Raw genomic sequence first — 17,078 nt, forward strand, 5'->3', positions numbered from 1 at the left:
TTATACTCACAGACATTATTCAAACAGTTTTAGAAACTTCAGAGTGCTTCCTATCCAAATCCAATACCAACAATATGCAAATCCTAGCTTCTGGGCCTGAGTAGCAGGCAGTTTACTTTGGGCACGCTTTTCATCCGGACGTCAAAATACTGCCCCCTAGCCTTAAGAAGTTTTAAGCACATTTTCACTCTTATGTAGGCTTGCCATAACAAACGGGTTGAACATTTATTGACTCAAGACATTTCAGCTTTTCATTTGTAATTTATTTGTAAAAATGTCTAAAATCATTATTCCACTTTGACATTATGGGGTATTATTTTGCGTAGGCCAGTGACACAAAATCTCAATCTAATAAATGTTGAATTAAGGCTGTAACACAACAAAATGTGGAACAACTCACAGGGTGTGAATACTTTCTGCTGCTACTCTGTTCTTTATTTTACTCTTATTATTACAATTATTAGTCACTTTACACTGCATTCATGTAAATATCTACCTCAATTACCTCATATCCCTGCACATTGATCTGGTACCGATACTCCCTGGATATAGCTTCATTCATGTGTTACTATTACTTGTATTTGTTTAGTTTTTCACTCTGCATTGTTGGGAAGGGCTCGTAACCAAGCATTTCACGGTATAGACTACACCCGTTGTAATCGGTGCATGTGACAAATAAAATTTGATTTGATTTGTAAGAGAATCCTGCCAATTCTTTCTGGTCTGTGACTGGCCACCAGGTGGTGCTCCGCAGTCACTCGAGGCAGTACAGTGCACCATACCTTACATAATACAACACAGCATCATGAGATCCAAAGCTGTGTCGTAGTTTGTACAGAGAGGGAAAGGCTAATTCAAAACAATATGTAGAACTACACCCTTACTATGTTATAGATGGGGGCATGTAAGTAGAGGTCCATGATCACACAATATTTTGAAATGGTGGGAGTGCTGTGCTAACAGCAGGGTTGTAATATCCTGGTGATATCCTAGCAGGTCAGAGCAACCTTAAGTCATTAACCTCTCTATTGCGATCAAAAGACTAAGACTATGTTATATTTGGATAATGAGCATCATAAAACACAGGGTATTTTCTTCTTCAATCTTTCTTCAATTCCAGATTTATAGACAGTATATTTACATTGCTTGACAGAGTGAATGTTCTGTAAAATGTTATAAACTGAACCAGACATTTTACTCAAGCCATCTCTGAATAAAAGGGGAATAAAATGAAACCCTGTTTTCAATTCCCATGAGGCCTAAAACAATGTTTCTCCTCAACCCTGGCCTGAACATATCCTCACAGCCCCTCTGAATTCTATCCCTCAACCCCCCTCAGTGGTACGCTCCAGTGGTCCTGTCCCAGTGTGTGGGTGGGCTCACCTGATGACGGTGGGGGTGATCTCAGCGCAGAAGAAGATGCTCAGGTTGCTGACAGCGTGGGAGGAGAACATGCCGATGATGGAAAAGGCGATGGAGAAGTTCTTATTAAGTGTATCCGAGCTCTCTGCACAGAAAGAAGACAAAACACAAGTCAGCCATTAAACACGATTCAGCCTAAATTATTAAAATCAGCCTAAATTATTAAAGTGAGATTAGTGTATATGAGCACTCTGCTTAGAAAGCAAACAAACATAACCATTATCCAGCCAATATACAGAGAGAATACATTCTAATGTAGAAAGGTGAGATAAGCTCAAAGGAAAATTCTATATCTAACCTTGATAGATGAATGACTCTCTTAAGAGAATGCTCATTGCACTGAGCTAGAAAAGTACCTATGCTTTCTCCTAAGAGCAGGGTGTTGTTGAAGGATGATCCTAATACTTCAACAACACATTTCCTGCCATCTTGACATAAAACTATGGGTTTATAAATAACATATGTAGATGGTTACATCATTCCCATGACGTGTATACAGTATATGAGGCATGTTTAAATTGCATCATCTCTGGCTGGTCTCGGATCGGTTTGGTGTCTAAATTTAAGATGTTTAAGTTGCCCAAAGAGGATCATCCGAGGCTGGTCAGTTTGCTGCTCCTCTCTAATCCTCTGGCTGTCTGACAACAGGCCAGGCCCAGTTTGCTTCCAGGTGGAAGATTAGGGATAGAGAGAATGGAGAGACCATAAGAGAGATAAATACACAGGGGAAGAAGAGGGCTAGAGGTTCGTTAGGGTCAATGAGACAAAGGAGGATCAGGGAGTAGAACACAGGCAGGAAGACTGGTAATTCCACCTCTAATGAAAAATATCATTAAGAAGAAGTTACTCTTTTTTGAATACAGGAAGACCAAGCAAGATGAAAAGCAGCTCAGATGAATGATGGTGATACGGCATAATGTATTTCATACCAGGTATAATGTGTACTAGCCTCTAAGGTTGTACAACTGCTGGTTTCATGTGTCTGTTGTGGCGTTTCACTGTGAAGGACAAGCAAGCTGGATCTGAATGTGTATTTATGCAGTAAACAGAACGCAGCTAGCTAGTCCTTGAGATCTTTACTTATTCACTGATGCCTACAGACGTACTGAGCCAGTCACATGGTGCCTCTGAACTGTCACTGGTCGTAGTTGTCAAACAGAAAACGCACGTCACGGTTTGGGCTATCGCCACCTGACTGAACTCTGCAATGAGTTTGTGTTTTTAGAGAGTGGGTGAGAAAGAGAGTGGGAGTGATTGGGAGGAAGGGAGAGTGAGGAAAAGTCGCAGTATTTAGGTTGAGGTGAAAAATCAACCTTTGCCTGGAACCACCAGCATTGTGCAACAAACTCATTGCAACATTTAAAGCCCTGATTTTAGTACTGTTGGTTTATAATGCTGACATTTTCTTAGTGTTCTTCAATCTCATATAGATGTCAGTTCCTCCAATCTTTGTCTAATCATATCAAACAAATCATGCTGAGGACAATTGCTTCTATCATAATGTGTTTCTAACAGCTTGAACCACATTTAGGATGGTAAATTGGTTATCAATTTACTGCAGAATTCTCCCATCTGCCCAGGACCTTCTTGGTTCTTTATTAAGCAGTTAAAGTATTTCCAGTAAGCTGAATATAATTCGGTAAACATGATAAACAGTTATGAGCCAGAATGATGGGGTATTGATTAGTTCAGATTCTAGGGCAGAGCAACAGCAACAAGGGAAACATTGGCTGAGTTCCCACTAGAATGAATAGGAGACAAACCGATGGTTGTACTGTACCTATATTCAGATGGACACTGTATTTCCCCAGCACTACAGGAGCCAAGGGAGAGACAGGGAAACATACACAGGTTAATATGGAATCAAATGATCATCTAACACATCACACAGAGCATAGTCGACACAAAAACAAGACACAGCCATGCAGTACCACAAGTGAATTTTCCAGTCACAAAACACACACTAGTTACACCACAGCAATAACAACACAAGATGTGTGCTGTGTGCGCGCGCCGTGTGTATGTGTTTGACCTTGATGTGTACCTGTAGTTGTAGGTTAAACATTTGTTCACGCAACGTATAAGTGACTCTTTAAAAAAAAAATACTCTGACAGATTTCAGACAATCATTTGTCCTTGTCACACAGTAACACCACATCACATAGACCTACATTTAAACCCCACTCCAAGACAACTATAGCTAACTAAAAAGGCTGTTTCACCTCTGCCTATTCACATTCATAATAAAACTAGATACGATCCACATATACCAGCTGGCTAGTGACGGTGAGACATTTTAGCGGGGAGACATGGCATGATATGTAATGTGTAACATGTAATCTAAGTTCAGATAGCTCGTGCTACTCTCACAACGAGATATAATGAAACTGTGCCGTAGAGGTCAAGGTATGGCTTTGTGCCGTAGAGGTCAAGGTATGGCTTTGTGCCGTAGAGGTCAAGGTATGGCTTTGTGCCGTAGAGGTCAAGGTATGGCTTTGTGCCGTAGAGGTCAAGGTATGGCTTTGTGCCGTAGAGGTCAAGGTATGGCTTTGTGCCGTAGAGGTCTTGGTATGGCTTTGTGCCGTAGAGGTCAAGGTATGGCTTTGTGCCGTAGAGGTCTTGGTATGGCTTTGTGCCGTAGAGGTCAAGGTATGGCTTTGTGCCGTAGAGGTCTTGGTATGGCTTTGTGCCGTAGAGGTCAAGGTATGGCTTTGTGCCGTAGAGGTCAAGGTATGGCTTTGTGCCGTAGAGTTCAAGGTATGGCTTTGTGCCGTAGAGGTCAAGGTATGGCTTTGTGCCGTAGAGGTCAAGGTATGGCTTTGTGCCGTAGAGGTCAAGGTATGGCTTTGTGCCGTAGAGGTCTTGGTATGGCTTTGTGCCGTAGAGGTCTTGGTATGGCTTTGTGCCGTAGAGGTCTTGGTATGGCTTTGTGCCGTAGAGGTTAAGGTGAGCAGCTAGAATGCACAGACTGTATGATAATTTGTGTGTGAGTGCTTGCAGTGTATGTGTGAGTGTGTGTGCGTTTGTGCATGTGCATGCCTGTGTGTTTGTATATTTGTGTGTGTGTGTGTGTGCAAGCAAGTTTGTGACAGCGTGTGTACTATACAGTATGTGTATAACATTGTAGGCTACCCACAGTTGAGCAGGCCAAGCTGCAGCAATGATGCCAGCGCAGTGATGATCATGAACATGAGCAGGCCTCCCCTCCTCCCCATCAGGCCCACCGCCGGGCACAGTGCCATGCATGAAGCCACGGCGATGCCCGCCATGGTGTAGTAGTCAGCGTAGAAGTTGTGGAACATGGTGGACTCGTGGGTCTCGTGGTGGTCCATCATACTGCGGGCAAAGCAGTGGTGGATGCCATAGCCAGTCAGTCTGGATAGAGTGAGAGAGAGGGAGGAGAGAGAATGAAGATAAGAGAGAAAGGGGGGAGATGGTGCAAGAGAGGGAAAAAGGAGTGAGGAGATGAAAGAGTGTACAGAGAGGACAGAAAGATAGAGAGGGATATGGGAAGAGAGGGTAAAGAAAAACGACATGAGTCCAGACAGAGTGAGGGAGAAGAAAGAGGAGGAAAATTAATCTCCCCTCTCGTCTCCTCCGAAACAAAGCCAAAAGCACGCACATACACCCTCTCCTGCTCATCTCCAGTTCTCTCATAAGAACACAGCTCATGTAAAATTCATGGTCAGACTAGATTCAGGGGCACCGTGCACTGAAATAGCCAGGGCTGTGTCTGTCTGCATGTCTATAAATTACTGGGATAGGTGAGTGAGAAGGTGAAGCTTTATTCTTTAGGCCATCTGGCAGACATACAGACAGATGGACAGACAAACAGATGGACGAACGGACAGAGCGAGACAGACCTGCTAACAGCACAGACATACAGGCAGACCAACAGACTGGTCAGGGCACTGAAATAGCTAATAGCCTGTCTATAATGACTGGTGAGTGAGGGAAGTGGTGAATCTTTATTCTGAAGGCAGATAGATAGACAGATGAATGGCTGGATGGACAAACATACATGCCTGCTAACAGCACAGACAGACAGAGACACGGATGGACGGACGGACAGGCCTGCCAACAGCACAGAGGGCCACTGCAGGTCGATGCTGCATCGAGCAGACAGGTCCATAGTCCCATCATCACGGAACACCGGCCACTGCATTTAACACCCAGAGGCGTCTTACTGGCAGCTGCATCATGGACACATGCACGCGCACACACAGACACACACCGCCAGAGACACAAAGAACATACTTACGAGTTCACACAGAGGACCACAATGTTTTTCCACAGGTTCCTTGTCCCCACCATCTTTACGATACAGGTCTTTTTGGGTTTCTTGTGAAGAGAGTTCTGCAGCTCTGAAACAATGAAAATAAGTAACAAAGGGCTTTATACTAGGTTGTACAGTCAACCACAGGGCTTCATCTAATTCCACATGATGGGGGTAGGTGAGGGAAGGACAATTTCAGCTGCACACTATGTGATTCATACCAACACATTTCATCATGTGACTTATCTCTTCCTGTTAGGAGACAGGTATGACGGGGGAAGGAGTGGGTGACTAGGGGAAAAGAAGACGAGTGAATGAATGGATAAATGAAAGAGGACAACGCCCCAGCGAAGCACGGATCACGACATGGAGCACGGATGTTTTGAAATATAATGGGTTGCTATGGAAACAAATCTCTACTTTCTGCATGTACACACACATATGCACGTGCACATTCCAAGTTTATCGCTCTATAAAATAATGGAGCTTTGAAGTCATCCTCTGGCCTAGCAGCATAGCCATAATCCCTCATCTATGATTGGCTCTTAAACGAGAGGCCCTTTTCAGGGGCTAGTTATGTTACAAGGCTACATAACGCACACACGCATACACACACACACACACACACACAACTGCACTGCCCTCAACCGCAGGTCATCTACAGAGGGTGGTGCGGACGGCCCAATACATCATATTTGTACTGCATTGTCGAGGGAGCTCGCAAGTAAGCATTTCGCTGCACCGTTTATACCAGCAGTAAACTGGGTAAGTGACGAATAAACTTTAATTTGATTTGACAAACACCCGGAGGCTGCTTCTGGTTTTATTGTGAAGTGTTTACAGCTAAGAGAGCCAGGGGCACCATGGAAAGATGACACGAGCATAGCTCTACCACTACAGAGACAAAGAACGCTCTAGCTAGCTACACCCATAGATGCAGATGACAACAGGAGGACAGAGAGCTGTGTGTGCAGGAGAGGAGAGGACGAATGGGACGACCCGGCTGACAGACACACTCTCTCATCAGCACACACTGCTCTAAAGGATCTCTGGAGGCTAAGAAAATTGTTGATTTCACATTAAGCAACTCTGTTTTACGATGTATTCGCACTGTTACTCTGAGTAGCACAGTAACAGAAGAATTTGTAAATGGTTATGATTTTCCTCTGCCATATCATACCTGACAAGAAGACCTCCTAGGTAAAAGGGCACAGCTACAGTTAACTGCCAAAATAAAGGAAACACTTGAGTAAATGAGGTTTCTGGCGGCTCTGCTATGGTGTCGGGTGCCTTTTCCTGGCATGGTTTAGATCCACACAACCCTTAGAGGGCAAGGGAAACGGCAATAAATACACAGCCATTCTGAGTGATCACCTTCTGAGTGATCACCAATCGTTTCGTTCCCTGTGGGAGTGGTCTCTTCCAGGTCGACAATGCCTCCATCCACTAGACACGAGTGCTCACTGAATGAGACAGCGTTTCCCACCACCATCAAAACACCAAATGATGGAATTTCTAATGGAAGATCCCGCCAATAGGTTCCAGACACTTGTAGAATCTATGACAAGGCGCATTGAAGCTGTTCTGACGGCTCGTGGTGGCCCAATGACCTAATTAAGACACTTTATGTTGGTGTTTCTTTATTTTTATTACATGGGACAGAGAGAACATTTTACAGTTTTACAGTTAGTTTCCTGCAAATCTACACATTTTGTAATGGGGCTGAGAGAAATATGGAAGCTTCAAAGCAAATTTTCTGCAATTCTAAACATTCTGCCATGGAGCTGAGAGACATTTCAGTTTTGAAGCTAATTTCCTTAAATTATACATATTTTGCCATGGCTTATGCCTTGTTCTTATGTTATCTGAGATACTCAAACATTACAAATTCAGTATTATTAGACACTTGAGAATGGTTTGTTTCTTTGGACAGTTTCGTGAGAATGACCCAACAATGTTGTTGACAGAGGTTATACTATACACATTTAGTTAACATAGTTAAGTCATTCTCACGAAACTGTCCAAAGAAACAAACAATTCTCAAGTGTCATTTTTCACAAAATGTTCTCTTGAATCACTGATATTAGGATCTGTACTTATCTATTTTGTATTTATTATTGTTTTTTATTGTACATTTGACCAACATTTTTTCAAAAGTATCGTTACCGTCAAAGTACAAAAATGTAATAAACAAATTGTCACGACTTCTCCCGAAGTTGGTTCCGCTCCTTGTTCGGGCGACGTTCGGGCGATGGAATTGTTTACTGTAAGTGCATGTGCACATTTATTCTGGTGTGCCACGGGTTTTGTACCCATTGATTGTTTGTTCTGATTTCCGGTGTTTTTTTGTTATTAAGCTGCTCCGTTGTAAACACAGTTTTTGCTCTCCTGCGCCTGACTTCTCTGTCGCCAGCACGCACCCCTTACAGAATTCCGGACCAACTTATGGAGTCAGCAGGAGCAGGTACCCCGGGTATAGGGGTGGAGGAGCGCGTCCGGGAGCACGCAGCAATGCTCCACCGTCTTGGCACCGCCATGGACCACATTGTTCAGACAATGGACCGCTGGGAGAAACAAGGAGTTCTACCAGCACCTCCATCAGCACAACCGGGGTCTCCAATATTCGTCCCCCGTTCTCCTGGTCCCAGTGGGATTTGTCTCTCCCTTCCCCAGGAATATGATGGGACAGCTGCGAACTGCCAGGGGTTCCTGTTGCAGCTAGACTTATACCTGGCAACCGTCCACCCGGCTCCTTCGGGGCCGTGAGAGGGTGTCCGTCCTCGTCTCGTGCCTCACCGGGAAAGCCCTGGAGTGGGCCAACGCCGTGTGGAGAGAGGGAGATGCGGCGTTGTAACAGTTTCAGGAGTTCACCCGCCGCTTCCAGACAGACTTCGACCACCCGCCCGAGGGTTGAGAGGCGGGTGTATGCCTCTTCCATCTGAGGCAGGGGACGAGGAGCGCCGAGGAGTTCGCCCTGGAGTTTCGGACCCTGGCTGCCGGCGAGGGATGGAACGACAGGGCCCTGATTGACCATTATCGCTGCAGTCTGTGCAAGGATGTCAGTCGGGAGTTGGCCTGCAGAGACACCACCCTCACATTCGACTAGCTGGTCTGTTGGTTCCATCACCCGCACCCCCTCTCCAATACCAATGGAGCTGGGAGGAGCGGTGTGCAGGGAGACCGGAGGGGGTTCCATGCACCATCTGAGGGCACGGTTGGTGCCGGGTTGGTTCCTCTGGGTACCAGGGCAGCAGGCGGGGCGCTCTGGCGTCACCCCAGATGAGACGGCACCATTCTCACCCAGAGCCCTCTGTTGTACATATGTTTTTGTATGTCACTCTTCCTGAGTTTTCCCCGCATTCCCAGCATAAGACGCTCGTCAATTCAGGCGCGTCTGGGAATTTTATTGATAGATCGTTCGCCCATAGTTTAGGAATCCCCATTCTTTCCGTGGCTGTGCCCTTCAGGGTTGATTAGGGAGGGTCAGGGTTGATTAGGGAGGCCACCGCTCCTCTGGGTATGGTGACGCCGGGGGGTCACAAGGAGAGAATTAGTCTCTTCCTCATAGACTCTCCTGCGTTTCCCGTGGTGCTGTGCCTACCCTGGTTAGCTTGTCATGACCCCACTGTTTCTTGGCCACAGAGGGCTCTCACGGGGTGGTCGTGAGAGTGCACAGGGAGGTGTTTAGGGGTTTCTGTTGGTGTTACCACGGTGGAAAGTCCAGACCACGCCACCACCGTGTGCATTCCCCCTGAATATGCCGATTTGGCTCTCGCCTTCTCTAAGAAGAAGGCGACTCAATTACCACCCCATCGACAAGGGGATTGTGTGATAAATCTCCTGGTAGACTCTGCACTTCCCAGGAGTCACGTGTATCTTCTGTCACAAGCGGAGACAGTGGCTATGGAAACATATGTCTCCGAATCCCTGCGTCAGGGGTACATTCGGTCCTCCACGTCACCCGCCTCCTCGAGTTTCATTTTTGTGAAGAAGAAGGATGGAGGTCTGCACCCGTGTATTGACTATCGAGGTCTAAATCAGATCATGGTGAGGTATAGTTACCCGCTACCTCTCATCGCCACAGCGATTGAGTCAATGCACGGTGTGCGCTTATTCACCAAACTAGATCTCAGGAGCGCTTACAACCTGGTGCGTATCCGGGAGGGAAACGAGTGGAAGATGGCATTCCGTACCACCTCAGGGCATAATGAGTACCTCGTCATGCCGTACGGGTTGATGAATGCTCCATTAGTCTTCCAAGCCTTTGTAGACGAGATTTCCAGGGACGTGCACGGGCAGGGTGTAGAGGTGTATATTGATGACATTCTGATATACTCCGCTACACGCGCCGAGCATGTGTCCCTGGTGCGCAGGGTGCTTGGACGATTGTTGGAACATGACCTGTACGTCAAGGCTGAGAAGTGCCTGTTTTCCAGCAGTCCGTCTCCTTCCTAGGGTACCGCATTTCCAACTCAGGGGTGGAGATGAAGAGTGACCGCATTGTAGCTGTGCGTATTTGGCCGACTCCCACCACGGTAAAGGAGGTGCAGCGGTTTATTGGGTTTGCCAATTACTATCGGAGGTTTATCTGGGGTTTTGGTCAGGTAGCGGCTCCCATTACGTCACTGCTGAAGGGGGGCCTGGTGAGTTTGCAGTGGTCGGCTGAGGCAGACAGGGCTTTTGGTCACCTGAGGGCTCTGTTTACCTCGGCTCCTGTGCTGGCCCATCCGGATCCCTCATTGGCGTTCATAGTGGAGGTGGATGCGTCCAAGGCTGGGATAGGAGCTGTGCTCTCTCAGTGCTCGGGTACGCCACCGAAGCTCCGCCCCTGTGCCTTCTTCTAGAAGAAGCTCAGCCGTTGGCTGTCGTAAGGGCTCTGAGGGCGTGGAGACATTGGCTTGAGGGGGTTAAACACCCTTTTCTCATTTGGACTGACCACCGCAATCTGGAGTACATCCGGGCAGCGAGGAGACTGAACCCTCGCCAGGAAAGGTGGGCCATGTTTTTCACCCATTTTGTGTTCACCCTTTCCTACAGACCAGGCTCCCAGAGTGAAGGCAGACACATTGTCCCGGCTGTATGACACAGAGGATCGGCCCATGGATCCCACTCCCATACTCCCAGCCTCCTGCTTGGTGGCGCCGGTAGTGTGGGAGCTGGACGCAGACATTGAGCAGGCGTTACGTGCAGAGCCCGCTCCCGTCCAGTGTCCTGCTGGGTGTCTGTACGTCCCGTCTGCTGTCAGTGACCAGTTGATCTATTGGGCCAACACGTCACCCTCTGGTCATCCTGGGATCGGTCAGACAGCGCTGTTTGAGCGGGAGGTACTGGTGGCCTACCTTAGCTAAGGACGTGATGGTTTATGTTTCCTCCTGCTTGGTGTGCGCCCAGTGTAAGGCTCCTAGGCACCTGCCCAGAGGGAAGCTACACCCCTTACCCATTCCACAGCGGCCTTGGTCGCACCTGTCGGTGGGTTTTCTTACCGATCTCCCCCCTCACGGGGTAACACCGCAATCCCGGTCGTTGTGGATCGGTTCTCTAAGTTCTATCGTCTCCTCCCTCTGCCCAGTCTCCCTACGGCCCTACAGACTGCGGAGGCCTTGTTTACGCACGTCTTCCGGCACTACGGGGTGCCTGAGGATATAGTGTCTGATCGAGGTCCCCAGTTCACGTCTAGGGTCTGGAAGGCGTTCATGGAACGTCTGGGGGTCTCGATCAGCCTTACTTCGGGGTTTCACCCAGAGAGTAATGGGCAGGTGGAGAGAGTAAACCAGGATGTGGGCAGGTTTCTGCGGTCTTATTGCCAGGACTAGCCAGGGGAGTGGGCAGAGTTCGTGCCCTGGGCCGAGATGGCACAGAACTTGCTTCGCCACTCCTCCACTAACCCCTCTCCCTTCCAGTGCGTACTGCGGTACCAGCTGGTTCTGGCGCCTTGGCATCAGAGTGAGACCGAGGCTCCTGCGGTGGTTCACCTTCAGCGGGCTGTACTGCGCCAAAAAAAGAACGCAGACCGTCACCGCAGTGAGGCCCCGGTGTTCACACTGGCTCTCGACCTGAAACCTGCCCCTCCGCCTGCCCTGCCGGAAGCTGGGTCCGTGGTTTGTGGGGCCATTTAAAGTCCTGAGGAGAGTGAACAAGGTTTGTTATAGGTTACAGCTTCACCCCGATTACCGTATTAACCCCTTGTTCCATGTGTCTCTCCTCAGGCCGGTGATGGCTGGCCCGCTCCAGGAGTCTGGTGCGGGAGGTTCCTCCGCCCCCTCTGGACATCGAGGGGGCCCTGGTATACACCATTTGCACCATACTGGATTCGATGCGTCGGGCGAGGGGCCTTCAGTATCTCGTGGAGTGGTAGGGATACGGTCCGAAATTATAGAACTATTATCAAATTAAATCAGACTTTTCCCAATTTGAGCTCTTTAGCATTTTTGGTAATGAGAAGGCCAAGTGCAGTAAAGGGGGTGTTTGAGAATAAGAACCTCATTCTGAAGGCATATAAGCAAATACATTAACTTGACTTGTGCTCATCTCAGGACTTATCCTCTAGATGATGCATCATTGGTGAATAAAACTTTATTTAAAAACTGAAGCTTTTTTTTGAGCTTTTACAGGAACTTGAAAAAGTGTCACGGTAATGAGATGTCCACAGACACTGTATGTACGTAATATATATTATAGTTTAATGTAAATTTTAATTAGTATACCATTCTTATGATTTATGGACAAACTTTTTTCTCAAAAAATTTTTATGACCCGATAATTGTATCTGGACACATTTTGGTAACGAGGATTACAGTGAAAATGGAGAAAATTCAAGCGGAAATGTAAAATGTATTTAAAATAAGACACGTTCCCAAAAACTAGACATCTTAGTCCTCAGAATGATGCATCATGCTTTTGTAACTCAATTTGCTACAGACATTTTAAAACTGATTTCATGAGAAGCATCCAGTCATCTCTTGTCCAAACTGCAGGAATCTGGCCTGGCTATACTTATCCATTATCCAGACACTAAGGTAGAGGTCAAAGGGATTGACCTGGTCCCATCTGTTGTCTATGAGCGATGCCTCTCCCTTTCTCCTTCTGCCCCGCTCCCTCTAAAGGCCCTAATAAACCGTGTTGGGGAAACGACTCTGAAAATATAGTTTACCAAGCTACCAATACTTCACACTGGAAGAAAGCTACCCTTAAGAAAAATATAGTTTACTTAACTAAAGTTACTTAGAAAAAGTAGTTCACAACATCCAAACTACTTTGTGATAAATTATCCTATCTAAATCTGAAATGTCATAGAATACACATTGCAAGAACAGATCACTCTGGAGTCAGATGTTAACTGAATGTATATTTATCCTATTAAACACAATGTTTGAAGTGAGAATTAGGCAGAACTGATTATAAGTAACTACTGAAAACACTACTGGATTAGAATTTGTTCCACCAAGCTACTGCAAAATGTAGTTACATTACTAGTTGAACTACTTCTAGTTCACTACTCCCCAACACAGGTAATAAAATGAATTAGGGTCTGGAGGGTCGGGTCCATGATGTCACGGTGTAGGTTTACTACCCTGCCGAAGATATACCTCCACCCCCAGGAGAGAGGGCTGTTACTATGGTAACCAGGCAGAGAGGAAGGAAGGGGATCTCCCTCGTCAGTCAAGATAATCCATATAGACTGTTGACTGAACAACAGGGACCTACACTCTACTGAGCCTGACCAGACCTTTCTGTCTCAGAGAGAATCTAACATTGGCATTATTATACTGTATGCTTATGGCTGCGTTTACACAGGCTGGCCAATTGTGATATTTTTTCCACTAATTTGTCTTTGACCAATTACATCAGATGTTTTCACACAATATCTTTTTCAGAGCTGATCTGATTGGTTAAATGACCAATTAGTGAAAAAATAGATCTGAATTGGGCTGCCTGTGTAAACACAGCCAGAGTTTTGTTCAAAGTATTCAAAGTTAATAGATAGTGAAAATAATGAAAAGGAACTAGAGACTATCCTAACTGTCCTTGCTAGAGATATTGTCTAAGAAGAACCTTTCACTTCAGGGATCAACAAACATTTCACTTCCAAATAACAACATTAAACCCATAGCAGAGGAAAGAAATGAATCCAAACCAAAGACAAAACACTTGGGCTAATTAGATAGTGTTAATTACAGTAATAATTACAATAGTGATCTCTACCTGTAAGGATGTGGTCAGTGTCCAGCTCGGGGTTGACCTGGTTCTTCTTGATGATGTGTCCCATGATCCACTTGGAGCGGCCGTACTGTTGAGTGGCCAGCAGCCACCGCAGAGACTCGGGAAAGATCCTGCATGGAGACAAGACAGAACACTCTCTCCTCAATAAAATATGAACCGCTGAATCAAAATGAAATTAGTACCTATTTTTTTCACTGGGATTTAACGAGAGGCTGATAGGAATCTCAATACATCATTCTCCTCCTCAGGCTCTGTGGGAATCCCTGAGTCTGAAAAGTGTGTGTGGCCATGTGCATATGTGTGTGTATGTGTATATCCATGATTGCTTTCTAGCGGATTGAAACTCGGATTGAATCTGCCTTTAAAATGCTTTCATAACTTGTGGATATCAAGTCCTTTGTTAACGTGTGCAATTTGAAAGGAATGAAAATGACAAGAGCTGTGATTCTCAAGGATGAAGTAAAAACCCATAGGTTTCTTCCCCTTGATCTGTTGGCAGCTTTCCCAGCAGTCAGGTATACAGTGTGAATACAGGGTAAATGATGGTTCATTCATTATTATTTATTACCCAGGCTTTAAAAAGACCAGCTGTATTAACATGTACAGTAGAGGTCCTTTGAAGGCTCTTAAGCTATAAAGATGATAGGAGATTAGGTATCCCTAAATAAGAGGGAAACACAGCTGGAAAAACCCAAGAAGCTTCCCTCTGATTCTATGCATATCTGATTAACCTCCAGTGTCTGGGGAACTACACAGATAATATTTCACTTCCGTGTGCTCCCATGTCCCGCTGGCCCCATACTAATTTCATACATACAGTGTTTTACTTGCTATATTGTATTTATTTCGCCACCATGGCCTTTTTTGCCTTTACCTCCCTTATCACACCTCATTTGCTCACATTGTATATAGACTTATTTTTCTACTGTATTATTGACTGTATGTTTGTTTTACTCCATGTGTAACTCTGTGTCGTTGTATGTGTCGAACTGCTTTGCTTTATCTTGGCCAGGTCGCAGTTGTAAATGACAACTTGTTCTCAACTTGCCTACCTGGTTAAATAAAGGTGAAATAAAGAGGAAGAAAACAAACATAATATGAGCATTGGATAAATAGAACCTACATTAACATAAAGCAGAAACCAATCATGAACTGTAGTGTAAGATAATTGGGAGTAGCACCTAATCAAGTGAATTAAATCAGTATTTTCTATCTAAATGGGATCACCTGTATGCATATAATAAATAGCTAAATATATCAACACTGAGCTGCTAAATTGTAGCAGGTGTTGAAGTATAGCCTGGTCCTAGAACAGTTTTGCACTTTGCCAGAGATGGGAGTAAAGTAGCTGTTGTCCTCACCAGATATAAGCCAGCATGAGGAGAAGCGGGCAGATGATGACAGCCTGCAGAACCTGCCAGTCTCGACAGACGTATGCCATCCCTGGCATCAGGAGCTGCCCGCCCAGCACCACGAAGCTGGCAACCATGGTCATGGAGAAACGCCAGGCTGGTAGGCACAGCTCAATCCCTGGTAGAGAGAGAGGAGAGAGAGGTTAGCTTACATGGACCCACAATACAAATAGACACACATACTCTGACCACAGACACAGTTCCATCTATGATAGAGAGGGTGCAGAGGGAACACAAGGTCAACAATGACACTCCCACACATACGACTTGACAGAGAGAGTGGACAGAAGGGAGAGGGGTCGACACTACAGTTCCAATACATAGCTCCATCCCTGGGAAGGAGACGAGTTATCCTGATACCGATGCCACTCCAGTATTGTGAACATCATTGTCACATTTTATTTTTAAATGTACCTTTATTTAACTAGGCAAGTCAGTTAAGAACAAATTCTTATTTTCAATGGCGGCGTAGGAACAGTGGGTTAACTGCCTGTTCAGGGGCAGAATTACCTTGTCTAGAACTGATTCTAAATGTATGACTGATGCTACTGCATAAACCTGCATTCTCATGCAGAGAATATGGGTCTATTAGTCTATTTTAGCTGAAGAGCACTGACTCTTCCATGGCTAGGACACAACACAGTCCCTGTCCTGATCCGACTGAACCAAACCTATTGCAGTGAAGTAATGAGGGTCTCCTACAAATTTCTTCCCAGTCACTTTCAGAAAGTCTTTAATTCATTTATACAGACATTAGCATGCATGCCACCACCACGCTAGCCGGCAGAAACACACAGAACTCAGTCCCTTAGCAAGCTAGACACTGCGGTAGCATAGTATAGCATAAAATAGGCTATATCAATCTTATGAAGCTGGTGAGTGGTACTGTACTGCAACAACTGTTCCCTTTCCTTCCCTTGTCTTTCTCAGTCTTTTGTCTTCCACTCATCACTTTATATCTCCTCATATTTTTATTTTTACTCGTGTTTTTTTTTTTTCTCAGCTCCAACTGGGTCTTTCGAGGTGACAGGCCCGGCATAATACACTGTCAGCAGGCTGTAACTCCACCCCCGAGGAAAAGGCAGGAATTTCAATTAGCATCTTCCCCCCTCCTAGCTAGTATGAATAATGCTCTGTGTTCACGGGACAGTAACACAGCTGGAACGACAGAGCTAAGACTGAGGAGGAGGAGGAGAGCGGAGAGTGGTGAGAGAGAGGGAAGAGAGGAGAAGGAGTGTTGGGTTTGGTGTAACCTCACCATGACACTGTGACAGTAACGCAGCTGGAACGACAGAGCTAAGACTGAAGAGGAGGAGTAGAGGGGAAGAGGAGAGGGGAGATGTGTGGGAGAGTAGGGAGGAGAGGGGAGAGGGTTAGGAGGGGAGAGATGAGAGATGAGAGGGGGTCAAGGTGGGAGGGGAGAGGGGAGAGGGAGTGTTGGGTTTGGAGTAACCTCATCCTGATTCTCTGTGGGAGTTTTGTGAGTAAAGTCATGGGTCACTGGGAATAGCATGGGTTGGTGTTATGTGGTTTTGTGAGTGTGTGAATCGAACATATGAATGTACTTATAGTACTTCTGTAGAATGTTTTGTGAGCTCCTTACTCCAGCTGACCCTAATCCTCCACATCCCTCCTGATCAGCAGTCCCACACTGCCCTGCACCGGCCCCAACCTCCAACCATCAGCCCAGGTCCTGCCCTGCCTGCTGACACAAATCCCAGCGCTCCGGTGATGTCACACACAAAAGG

The 17,078-nt window shown here is 46.0% G+C and overlaps 1 protein-coding gene across 1 annotated transcript in view; it reads right to left on the bottom strand.

Annotated features, from left to right (window-relative positions):
- The window catches only part of LOC112260573 (solute carrier family 22 member 23), a 73,690-nt gene that overhangs the window by 9,458 nt on the left and 47,154 nt on the right, over window positions 1-17,078 (bottom strand). The window contains exons 4-9 of the mRNA XM_024435797.2: window positions 15,280-15,448; window positions 13,901-14,028; window positions 5,684-5,786; window positions 4,559-4,797; window positions 3,203-3,235; window positions 1,384-1,507 (exon numbers count right to left, since the gene is read on the bottom strand). Coding sequence (XP_024291565.1) covers window positions 1,384-1,507; window positions 3,203-3,235; window positions 4,559-4,797; window positions 5,684-5,786; window positions 13,901-14,028; window positions 15,280-15,448 — 796 coding nt within the window. The remainder of the gene's footprint in view (window positions 1-1,383; window positions 1,508-3,202; window positions 3,236-4,558; window positions 4,798-5,683; window positions 5,787-13,900; window positions 14,029-15,279; window positions 15,449-17,078) is intronic.

This window comes from Oncorhynchus tshawytscha, linkage group LG10 (assembly GCF_018296145.1).
Source record: "Oncorhynchus tshawytscha isolate Ot180627B linkage group LG10, Otsh_v2.0, whole genome shotgun sequence".
Classification (NCBI taxonomy): Eukaryota; Metazoa; Chordata; class Actinopteri; order Salmoniformes; family Salmonidae; genus Oncorhynchus; species Oncorhynchus tshawytscha.